The sequence below is a fragment of the Ursus americanus genome, chromosome 5, assembly GCF_024610735.1.
Source record: "Ursus americanus isolate L20-20 chromosome 5, mUrsAme1.1.p, whole genome shotgun sequence".
In the NCBI taxonomy this organism is placed as follows: Eukaryota; Metazoa; Chordata; class Mammalia; order Carnivora; family Ursidae; genus Ursus; species Ursus americanus.
Window position 1 is genome coordinate 87,745,994 of NC_142131.1, and position 11,819 is coordinate 87,757,812.

The following is an 11,819-nucleotide window of genomic DNA, read 5'->3' on the forward strand; positions in this document are numbered from 1 at the left end:
CTGGAACAGCAGAGCGCCGCCCCGACCTGCGGCAGAAGTCCCGAGCCACTCACCCAGCACGGTGAGCCGAGCGGAGGCCACGGCGTCGCGGGCGGCGAAGGTGACCTCGCCAGCGTGGTGCGGCTGGGCACCGCGCAGCAGCAAGGCGTGGTGGACGCCATCCGCGGTGACCATCCAGTCGGGGTCGTCCGGCTGCACGGCGGCCCCGTTGATGTACCAGGTGGCCTCGCCCACCGGCACCGCCTCGCTGAGAGTGCAGCTAAAGCGGGCCTGCCCACCGGCTCGCACCACTGCGTCCTGCGGGGGCTCCAGGACGTCCAGGCGCCAGCCTGTGGGCGGGGTGGGGGGTGGAGGGGGGTTGCGGTGAGCGCGCGGGCGCAGGGGAGGCCTGGAGGCACGGTTGGGAAACTCCTGTGCCACCAGGTCCCTCCAGCCCCGCCCCCTCCCCCTGGCGGAGGAGGAGGCCCAGCCTCGGGCATGAGGGGGGGTCTCAAAGACCAGCGCCGCTCTCCACAGCCCGCGGACCCCAGCCCTGCACCTTCGCGGCGCGGGATGCTGTGGAAGGGGTCTCAGAGACCTGGCTCCACCCTGCGGCCCCACCTCGCCCCTCCACACCCGTAGGGCGCGGCATCGGTGGGAGGGGTCTCAGAGATACACGCCCCTTCCACTTCCGCCCCGCACCCCTAACCTCTGACTGTGAGGAAGGCGGACGTCACCACGTCCCCCGCCAGGAAGGTCACCCGGCAGCTGTCCTGCAACCGCAGGTTTTTGAGCAGGAGCGCGTGCCGCAGGCCGTTCTCGAAGTAGACCACCTCGGCGTTCCCGGAGGTGTGCACAGGCTCATCGTCCAGCAGCCAGGTGTGGGCGGCCACCTCGGGGCGCGACAGCTGGCACTCGAATAGCGCCTCGCCACCTTCCAGTGCGTCCACGTTCTCCAGGCCGCGCACCACGGTGTTCTTGGCTGCGGGGAAGGAGGCAGCTCAGGGCTCCCTGCGCAGTCCCATGGGAGAGCCTCCCCCTCATTACAAAGGGCCCGAGCGCTGAACAGAACATGGCCCAGTGGAGAGCAGCACACAGTGTCCACGAGGGGGGCCCTGCCCACTCCCATGCCACCACTGCTCTGGTGGCCTTTGCTCATGGCCAGGGAGGGGGGTTCTCCGCACCAGACAGGTGAGAAGCCTCACAGGTGTTCCCAAAGCTGCCTGACCCACAGGCAGGCTCAAACCCCCAATCCCCCACCCCTGACTGCAGCATGGGGCTCTGGAAATGCCCCCCTTTCTTCCCATCCCCAGCCAGAGCTATCAGCTATGCTGAGCTGCTCCCCTCACTCACACAGGCCAGACAGACCTCTGCCCTAATTCCCCACCCCTCTCTAATTCTCTTGTGCACACAGGACACCAATCTTAATAAGTGGACACAGGTGTAAGCCCTGAGCTCAGGACTGGGCATGCCTGGCCCCAATTCCAGCTCAGTGCCTGGCCGCACTGGCTTGCCACCTGCCACGGCCCATTCCCACGACACAGCACCTGTTCAGCAGGTGATGCCAGTAGGAACAGTCTGAGTGGGCTTCCAGGAGGAGAAGGAATCTCTGAATGGGCATGACTGAGCTGGGCAGGAGGAGTGACAAGAGGGGACACCAAGATGGGAAGGAAGGAGGGATTCGTGAGGGGCAGCAGGGACATGGCCAGCAGAGTAAGGATTGCAAGGCACCAGGTGGGGTCCTGGGAGTGCGGTGCATGTCAGGCCAGAAAGGAGCACCAGGTGAGCCAGGGCTGGCCTGGATGCTGGGAAGTGTGTGACATGACTTCAGGAAGCCACTACAGACACTGACCTTAGGGGTGGGGGTGGGGCAGCCAGGCGCACAGCCCCAACTGCTCTGTGGGATATGCACCCGAATGAAACCTGTTCACAGCTCATGGTCCATCCCAGCTTGTCCACAGAGTCCACGTGCCTTGCAGGCAAGGGTGTTCACTCTGGACAAGGAGACCCAGCGGGGGAAAGGGGCATGGCAGAGTACCTAGAGGACCTGTCCAATCCCTCTTCTGGCCACCTTCCTGGCTCTGGGCTGCTCACAGCACCACAGACCAGACAGCCCCACATCCCAGCCCACCTTCTCCCCACATCAGAACCAACGGACCAACGGGGGCTTAGAAGTGCATGCACAATTCCACTGTGCTCAGATGGCCAGGCGGGGACTGCTCTTAATCATGAGGAGAGGAGCAGAGGGACGAAGGCGAAGGCCAAGCCTGCCGTCACTGGTGGCGCTCATCACCCTTGGTTCCCATCCCAGATACCCCTGCTGCTTTGTTTTGATAAAATCCCAGATTTCAAAGCCCCAGAGTGCTCGCCTGCCCTCTCCTGCTTCTCAGGGCTCCCTTGTCCATGCTACCCTGCCCAGATAGATGCCCTCAGGCCTCAACCCCACTCCCACCTCCCTCAGGCCTGGGCTCACAGGCAGCAGCTATCACACCTTCCTCAGCCCCCACGGGGATGGCCCCCAGAACAGAGGGATTGCTGTCTATTCTGAGCTGTGCCCCCAGTGACCCCAAAAAAAAAGTTTTAAGAACTTAGTTATTTCAAGAGTGAAGGGATGGGTTCACCATCCGGCAGGTGGCCCCCTGACCACTGCCTCCAGCCTCCAGCTCACTCACCACTGGGAGGGGTTCAGATTTTCCCAAATAGGAAGTGGCAGCAGCCAAGAGATGCTCCTCCCCGACAGGGGCTGTAGTCAAATGCCGCCCCCCCCCCACTCCTGGTTCCCAGAGAGTGTCCTTGCTGTGCTGTGGACCAGGACACAAGACTCCAGTGCCCTCTGGGTGGCTGGTCTGGACAGGAGCATAGCTAAGATCTCGGGACCCAAGGAGCTCAGCCCAGCACCTGTCCTGTCAGGCTGCTCTGGGAGGAGTGGGGGTCTGCCTGCTGGACCCTGTCTTTCTGGCATGGTCACAAGGCGTTGGCTGTCACTGCCTGCCTCTGCACCATTCAGGATGGCCCCAGCCACGCCGGAGCCGTGCAAGGCCTCACCTTGCACGTGCAGCAGGGCCGCCACGCGGGTGCCTGCAGCCTCACAAGAATAGATGCCACTGTCGCAAGGCAAGGCCGGCCTGAAGGACAGCCTGGCCACGGTCCAGTCCTGCTCTATGATGACGCGGCGCCCGTCGGCGCGCACCTCCTGCTCGTCCATCTTCCACGTGGCCTGCACGGGCCGCGAGTACTGGCAGAGGAGCTCGGCCGGGCCACCCTCCTCCACCACCAGGTCCTGCATGGCACTGACCACCTCCACCGTGGGATCTGTCGGCCGACACCCCGGTCACGCGTCAGCTGGAGCAGCGCAGCTGCACCCCACCCGCCCTCTGCTCTCAGCGGCTCAGCAGCAAGCAAGCGCAGGGCTGTGGCGGGAGGGGCACCTGTTACAGCAGCCCCGGGGCCCTCTTGGTAGGGCAAGCCTTCCCCTCCCCCGACACCCCCCCAGCAGATAGCAGTGTCGGCTTGGCCTCTGTCGGGGCTAGGCCCTTCCTCACCCCGCTGTCTCCTAAGCCCCTGCCTCCCTCCCCACCCCCTGGCCCAGGGCATACTTTGCCTCAGCATGGACACAACACCTGTCCTCAAAGCCCCCAGGCCCTGCTCGGGGTCTATGCACTCTGCTGAACACACGGCACCCCTAGCCCAGCTTGTCCCTTCTCCAGGGGCCTCACCAACCTCCTTGGGGGTCCCCATCCCATCTTAGCCTGCTGAAACCCTGCTCACCAAATGAGTCGCCCCTGGGATGTGGGTGAATGTCCACACTAATTCTGTAGAAACACCGAGGGGATCAGAGCGAGAGTACCAGGAGAAGCCCTGCTGGCCGGCCATCCCAGGACTACCTGACACCCCCACTGGTGTCCCTCCCCAGAGGCCAGCTCTTTCCCAGAAGGGCACAAGACCTCAACTGAGCCCGCAGCAAGGGAAGCAGCTGCGAGCCGGGACGGTGCAGGCTCAGCCCGGGGCCAGGAAGGGGGCTCTCACCTCCCGGCTGCCCACAGGTGCTCCACAGAGTGGTGGCCCAGGGAGGAAGCAGTGCCTGGGCACAACAGGTGGGTGGGGGTAGGGTTGCCTTACAGCTTCACCACTCCCCAGCCCGGCCTTCTCTTCCACAGATCAGGGTAGCAGACCTCTCACCGTGCCTGCCCAGATCATGTCCTAGGGCCAGCCCCAGACCCACCACCCAGGAAGCCCACAGCAAGCGTGCGGAGTCAGCAGGTGCAGAAGCGCCAGCTTGGGGCAGGGTCCCATCGGCCAATACCTTTGACCAACAACTTGGCCGTGGAGACCAGGGGCCCTGCGCGGTAGGTGATGGTGCCTGAGTCAGCAACCCCCAGGCCCGAGAGTGTGAGGGAGTGGAAGGTCCCGTCGCGCACGGAGATGGCGCTCTGGGGGCCATCCTGCAGCAGGGTGCCATCCAGCCACCAGCGGGCCTCCAGCCCACCCGCACGGGACACCTCACAGGAGAATGTGGCCACCTCCCCCGCAAAGACGTCCACGTTCTGCAAGCCACGTACCAGGCATGGTGCCGCCTCTGTGCAAGAGGGCAAAAGGAGGGGGGCTGGGCACCCCGGGTCTGCGGGGCCAACCTGGGGTCTGAGTCTACAGTCCACCCAGGCCAGCTGGCCCACCTTGCTTGCAGAATGAGATACAGAGACCACCCACGGCAAGCCCATGGAGGGCCAGCGCAGCCCCCTGCACCCGACACCCCCACTGGAACATGTCCACTTTCACCAAAGGACACTGATGACCTGCCTCCATGCCCTTTTCAGAAGACACAACACACAAGCCCCACACTCCAAAACTGTGATCTTTGTGGGGTGGGTGTGGAGTGAGGAGGAGAAGCCATGGGGCCCAGTGCTCTGATACGGTGTGGGATCTCCCATGGGAAGTAAGCCGTCCATCCCTGGGAGTGTGGAAGCCGGTATTTCTCCCATCCCCAGAATTCCATTTGCGCAGATGTGCCCTAAGATTCCTGGGCCCTAATGCCGCATATCACATGGTGGGGCCTGAACCCAGAGCCTTCCCACTGCTCTGTACCCCTGTACCGACCTTGGCTGGCCCCTCCCCCAGAAGGCCCTCCATGCCCTTCCTGGGGGTGCACCATTGACACCCTAGCCCCCACCTGCCTTTCCACCCTCTCCCAAAAGTGCACACCTGACTGCATCCCCACCCTACCCCATCAGCTCCCCATTTCCATCTCCAGCAGAGTTCCCAAGTTCATCCATATGCCACCTACCAGGACACCCATTCGCACACCCCCATGCTCATGGCCCTCCCCACAAGGCCATCACCAGCACACTCCAACTGGGGACACCCGGCCAAGAGGGGCCAAGGCACAGCCCTCAGTAGGGGCCAAGGCCCAACCCAGTCCCATGCTGCCCACCCTGAGGAACACACAAGGCCTTTCCTGGACCCACTCTACTCAGGACAACCAGGATACTACCCCTCTCCCATCACTCCACTTGAGGGCACTAATCTTGGAGCCTTTCCCAGCCCCACAGTTCACAGAGCTGACTGTCTGTCCACCCTCTGAAGATCTGATGGGAGGGGAGGGTACGTGAGATTTAGGATACACTCCGTCTCTATGTCCAACTCCCACAACAGACTGGGCACTCCCTGAGGGCAGAGCTGCATCTGTCCCCTTTTTAAGTAGATGGTAGGATAGATGGTGGGTGGATGGTTGGGCGCATGGATGGATGGTGGTTGGACAGATGGATGGCAAATGAACAGATGGATGGATGGATGGATGGATGGATGGACAGATGGTGGATGGGTGGATGAATGGATGGATGGATGGATGGACAGATGGTGGATGGGTGGATGAATGGATGGATGGATGGATGGATGGATGGATGGATGGACAGATGGTGGATGCGTGGATGAGCAGACGGATGGATGGTGGATGGATGGATGGTGGATGGATGAGCAGTAGATGGATGGTGGATGGATGGATGGGTGGTGAATGGATGGTGGCTGGGTGGATAGATGGTGGATGGATGGTGGATGGGTGGATGAACAGATGGATGGGTGGATGGTGGATGGTGATCAGACAGGTGGGTGGTAGGTGGATGAGTGAATGGATGATGGATGGATAGATGGATCAGGTGGGTGGATAAATGGTAGATGGGTACATGGTGGATAGATGGATGAACAGGTAAGTGGATAGACAGAAAGATGGGTGGTAAATGGACGAGTAGTTGGATGTGTAAATGAATCATGGCTAGTGGGTGGGTGGTCAGACACATGGGACCAGCTTGAAAACCAGGAGTACGAGAGCACAGGAGAAGCTCTCCTGGTCAGGCACTCAGAGATGACCAGCTTTGGGGACAAAGTATAACCCAAGTTGAAAGTCTTCGGATCCTGCCTAGAGGCCTGGGGCCTCGAATGTTCTTGTCTAAACAGACACACATCACAGCTGTGCCTGTATCAGCACTGGGAAATCTGCTGGATGCACAGCTGTGTATCCATGTAGACATGAGCACATGGACCAGTGTCACAAGAGTCGCTGTATGGAGGGTGGAAATTCCAAAGGCCCTGCCTCCACCGCAGGGCCCAGGCCCACAGCAGCCTCCCCACCTCCCTCCTGTGGACAGCACTCATCCCATACTGATATCCCACACACACCAGAATGTCTCAAGCTGACCTGACTTGGTCCATCTTGTTGGGCTTTGTGGTCTGTGGCTTAAGCCACCAAGGGGTGGAAAACTGCCACCCCAAGGCAAGATCACCTCTGGAAGTCTTGTGTTTCTGGTCACACCATCCCCAAACAGCTCCCTGAGTAGGGAAATACAGACACCCATAGGCAAGGGGCTGGTTAGGGGAGGGGGCTGCCCACCTGTGACCTTTAACTGGGCCTCCGAGCTACACGAGCCCACTTGGAAACTGATGGTTCCAGCATCCTCCAGGGTCACCTGAAGGAGAGAGGGGGTCTCAGCCTGGCAGCCCTGCTTCCACCATCTCTGCAGGCCCCCAGTCCAGTCCAGCTGGAGTTGGGATCTTCCTTCACCCACACCCCTGGGAGCACTGTGGCTGGGGCAGGTCCCAGGGAACCCACCTTGTGCAAAGTGAGGAGGTGGAGCGTGCCGTGTTCCACAGTGATGTCATTCATCTCATTGGCCTGCAGGGGCACCCCTCCCAGGGCCCAGCGGGCCTCCTGCCCAGAGGCCCTGGACAGCTGGCACCGAAAGTGGGCGTCCTGGCCCTCGTTGAGCTGCAGATCCTGCAGGGGCTCCAGAATGGTCACCTCAGGGACTGCACAGCGGGAGACACAGCATCGGCCTCCAGGACAGGAGTGCCTCCCGGTGCCCAGGGTCCACCCCAGCACCCCACCCCAACTCCTGAAGACAAGCACGTGAGGCACCACTCCACCATATCTTGGCCATCCCAGAACCGCCCATTCACAGGGCCACCTCCCCACCAGTTCCCCACCCCCCACAGGGATCTGTGTCTGGCCCACAGACGCCCGAACCTTCCAGCCCAGAGTGCAGTGAGCCTGCCCGGCCCCACTACCTCGGACAGTGAGCTGCGCGGAGGACGTGTGGACGCCCACGTGGAAGGAGACGGTGCCCGCATCCTCAGGTGTCACGCCCTTCAGCTGGAGCGTGTGGGTGCAGCCGTCCCGCACAGACACCTCTGTCACCTCGTTGCTCTGCAGGGGCAGGCCCTGGAGGCGCCACTCCACATCCGTGACCCCATCCCGCGACACCTCACAGGTGAACTCCACGTCCCCATCGACCTGCACCTCGGCATCCACCAGCCCCCGCACGATGGTCACCTCTGGCTCTGGGGTATAGGTGAGGAGGTCCCTTTACCAGCCAGGCCAGAGCACCCAAGCCAACTGCCCACTCCTCCTCCTCCAAGAAGCCTTCCTGAACACCCTCACACTCTGCTCTTGGCACAGTCTCTATGTGCCCCACACATTTGTCACCATGACACTCAACTCCTAGACTGGGCTGGGGGCGCCTCTGTTTGGAAGGAACGTGAGCACCTGTGGGGTGCAGGGCAGCTTCTGTCCATCCTCACCCCATGGCCAGCCCTGCCCTGGCCAGGACATCAGGGAGGGAAGCCCTTTAAGACAGGCCCTGCTCCATGAGGATGACCCAGCCAGGCTGCCCACCTGTGGGCTGGGGTGGGATGCAGGGCAGTGTTCGGGTGGAGGGTTGCAGCATGTTTCCCCCCATGAACACTCCTCTCTAGAAGCACCTGCACCAGAGTGCAGCAGAAAAGAGAAGAGAGAGCCTATAACCCCAGAGCCCCCAGAGCAACGCCCAGACAAGTGCTTGGCCTTAATGGGAGCTGGGCCAGACCAGGTGCACCCCCAGGGCAGCCACAGGGGCAAGGGTGTGGCAGGGAGGGCTCACCTTTGACCATGACAGAGGCCACGGTTTTCTGACCACCGGCCACACAGACATACTCGCCCGTGTCCTTGGCCTCCAGCCCGTGGATCAGTAGCTCACATGTGGCCCCCAGCCGCCTTATCTCGTATTTGGGGCTCCCGTGCAGCTCCACACCCTCCTTGAGCCACTGCACTGGGACACCGGTCTCTGCCTCGCTCAGCTGGCAACGCAGCCGGGCCACGCTGCCCACCTCCTGCTCCGTGCTCTGCAGCTCCTCCTGGAATGTGGGCCTAGGGGCTGGGGGACCAGGGAGCGGTGCTTAGGGCTGCTGAGCGAGGCACCGGCCCCTCGGGGATTGAGGGCCCCAGAGACAGCAAGGGGCTGCTGGGCAGCTCACATCGGACAGAGAGGCTGGCAGTGCTCTGTGTGTCTCCCGCGTCACAGGTATAGTGGCCGGAGTCCTCCTGCTCCACGTCACGCACCAGCAGCTCGGCGGCCCTTCCCTCCTGCACCATCTGGTACTTGGCACAAGGGAAAAGCTGCAGGGAACCCTTGCGCCACTCCACGCTGGCACTCTCACGGCTCAGCTCGCAGCACAGGTGTGCCGTGGCGCCCTCATCCACCTCCTGGGCCTGCAGCTCCCTGAGGAACCGCACAGGTGCAGCTATGGGGAAGCAGGAGAGCGTGATGCCAGGGGCAGGAACCATTAGGGAGAGCAGGGGGCAACAGCAGGAGCCCAGCTATCGGGCACAGGGAGACGGGGGGGGGGGTGTAACTGTGTGGGTCGGGGAGATAGTGGGGGCAGGACCCAGGGTGCCTACAGGGGTGCTGGGGAGAACCGCCAGAGAGCAGCTATAAAATAGAGGAGGCACCACAGGCACTCAGCTGAGGTTTTCAGGGCGATGGGACTGAGGGCTGGGGCACAAACTAAGGGCTTCAGAGGGGAGGGGGGTGGGGCGATGGGCTAGCCCGGTGGTGGGTATTAAGGAGGGCACGTATTGCATGGAGCACTGGGTGTTATATGCAAACAATGAATCATGGAACACTACATCAAAAACTAAGGATGTACTGTATTGTGGCTAACATAACATAATAAAAAATTAAAATAAAAAAATAAATTAAAAAAAAAGGAGCTGGGGCATAGCTACAGAGTGGGAGGGGCGAGCTTCTAAGGGTCTGGGGGTGAGAACCACCGGAGCAAGACTATGGGGATGCAGAGGCGTGGCTACAAAGTGCAGAGGGGAGCCGCAGGGGCGAGGCTATGGGTGCAGGGGAGACCCGCGGGGGCGTGGCTACAAAGTGCAGAGGGAACCACAGGGACAAAGCTACAGCTACGGAGTGCAGGAGGGGAGCCTCAGGGGCGTGGCTATGTGGTGCAGGGGAGACCCGCAGGGGCATGACAGTGAAGGGAAGCACAGGGGTGAGGCTGTCGGTGCTGGGGTTAACTCCAGGGTCTCAGCTACCAGCGTGGGGATAGTGAGGGCTGAACTTCCTGCCAGGCCTGACATGCCCACAGAGCCCATGTCCCGCATGGGATGCCCAGGGTGGCGCGGCAGCCCTGAGGTGCAGCCCAAAGCACAGGGTACCTGCACATGGGACAGCTCTTGCCTTAGGGCCCACCTGAAATGGTGAGGGTGGCACTGGTGGCCTGGGGTCCACAGGCACATGTGTATTCTCCCGAGTCCTCCCTGCGCAGGTCCCGCAGCACAAGCTCCGCCATGCGGCCCCGCTGCCGAGGCTCCCTGCGCTCGTCAGCCTGCAGCTCCAGACCGCCCTTGCTCCAGACCACGGCGGCATTGGGCTGAGACAGCTCACACCGCAGGGTGACCGAGGCACCCTCCTCAGCCTGCAGGCTCTGGAGCGGCTCCCTGAATACAACCTGTGGGGCTGAAGGGTAGGTGGGGGCACAAGGGACACAGGATCAGCCCCATGATCCCGACACACAGCTGGACACACTGAAGATAGAAAAGCTCGGCGGATTGGGGTGAGGTGGGAGAGAGACATGAGGTGGGAATTCTGTCCCTACCACCAGGACAGGCCCCATGAGGTCATGAGGATGGAGGTCAATAGCCAGACAAAGAACACTGGACAGGCGAGTAGACAGAGGACAGAGGAGGGGAGTGCGTCTGAGAGCCAGTGAAGATGCAGAGACACAGAGACAAGGACACGCACCCCTGTACTCCATGTGGCCACACATGGTCTTTACCCATGACAGTGAGCTTGGCTGATGTCCTCTCCTGCCCACACACACACGAGTACTCCCCAGCATCCGCCATGGCCAGGCCATGGATCTCCAGCTCACACACAGCCCTGTCCTGCCTCAGGCTGACTATGTCCCCAGCTATAAGTGTCTCGGGGCCCTTCCTCCACTCCACGGAGGCTGCCTTGCTCAACTCACATAACAGCATGACTGTGGCACCTTCTGTGGCCTCCTCATTCCTTAGACTTTGTGTGAACTTGGCAGGCAGGGCTGGGGAGGGTCAAGGTGACACAGAGAACATCAGACTGTCTTGGAGATACATTGTCCAGGATGGGAACACCCACAATAATCACAAACAGTAAAGGGTCACAGTGTGAAGGACCTAATGAACACACAGATAGTGAGGAAGACAAGTACCCCAGGAGGAATAGACAAGCCTGGAAATGACATCAGGACAAATACAGAATAAGGACATGGAGGCTGGGAGAGACCAGGGGAAGCCCAGTGGCAAGACACAGACACCCACGACCCTACTAGAGAGAAAGTGGGGACAGGGTGAGACTATACAGACACCAAGTCACACATGGTCTTTACCCCTGATGGTCAGCGTGGCTGATGTCCTCTCCTGCCCGCACATGCACGAGTACTCCCCAGCATCTGCCACCACCAGGCCACGGATCTCCAGCTCACAGACGGTCCCTTCCTGCCTCAGGCTGACTCTGTCCCCAGCTCTGAGGGTCTCTGGACCCTTTCTCCATTCCACAGGGGCCGCCTTGCTCAGCTCACACTGCAGCGTGGCCGTGGCTCCTTCTGTGGCCTCTTCCTTCCTCAGGCCCTTGGTGAACTTGGCAGGCAGGGCTGGGGAGGGTCAGAAAGACACAGACACAATCACAGTCTCTGACCACATGGACAAGACACAAACGTCACAGAAAAAACACAAACCCAAATGGACATGGGCCACATGCTCGGTGTGCTGAGCACACACGGTGGGTGGTGGCTTCCCTCAGCCTGGCCTGTGCACAGTGTGGCCATGGCCTCTTCAGTGGCTCCTCAGGCCTCATACTTGGTATGACTCTAGCCGACACGGCTGGGGAAAGCCAAGAAATAGGGAGAACAGTCGGCTGTCTGGGGGACTTGTGTCCAGGACGGGTACACACACAAGGATCAAACAACTACAAAGGGCCACGGTCTGAACGAGACACACATGCAGAGATGGTGAGAGAGGCAAATGGCCTTGCAGAAACAAAGGGCACAAAGCA

The 11,819-nt window shown here is 61.1% G+C and overlaps 1 protein-coding gene across 21 annotated transcripts in view; it reads right to left on the bottom strand.

Moving 5' to 3' along the window:
* Positions 1-11,819, bottom strand: part of OBSCN (obscurin, cytoskeletal calmodulin and titin-interacting RhoGEF) — a 142,732-nt gene that overhangs the window by 43,495 nt on the left and 87,418 nt on the right. For 19 of the 21 annotated variants that reach the window (XM_087862428.1, XM_087862446.1, XM_087862441.1 and 16 more), the window contains 11 exons: positions 11,155-11,418; positions 9,981-10,247; positions 8,758-9,024; positions 8,385-8,657; positions 7,534-7,806; positions 7,079-7,275; positions 6,860-6,935; positions 4,283-4,555; positions 3,025-3,291; positions 689-961; positions 54-329 (listed from right to left, as the gene is read on the bottom strand). In XM_087862428.1, coding sequence (XP_087718554.1) covers positions 54-329; positions 689-961; positions 3,025-3,291; positions 4,283-4,555; positions 6,860-6,935; positions 7,079-7,275; positions 7,534-7,806; positions 8,385-8,657; positions 8,758-9,024; positions 9,981-10,247; positions 11,155-11,418 — 2,706 coding nt within the window. The remainder of the gene's footprint in view (positions 1-53; positions 330-688; positions 962-3,024; positions 3,292-4,282; positions 4,556-6,859; positions 6,936-7,078; positions 7,276-7,533; positions 7,807-8,384; positions 8,658-8,757; positions 9,025-9,980; positions 10,248-11,154; positions 11,419-11,819) is intronic. The other 2 variants (XM_087862442.1, XM_087862440.1) reach the window with 1 other exon arrangement.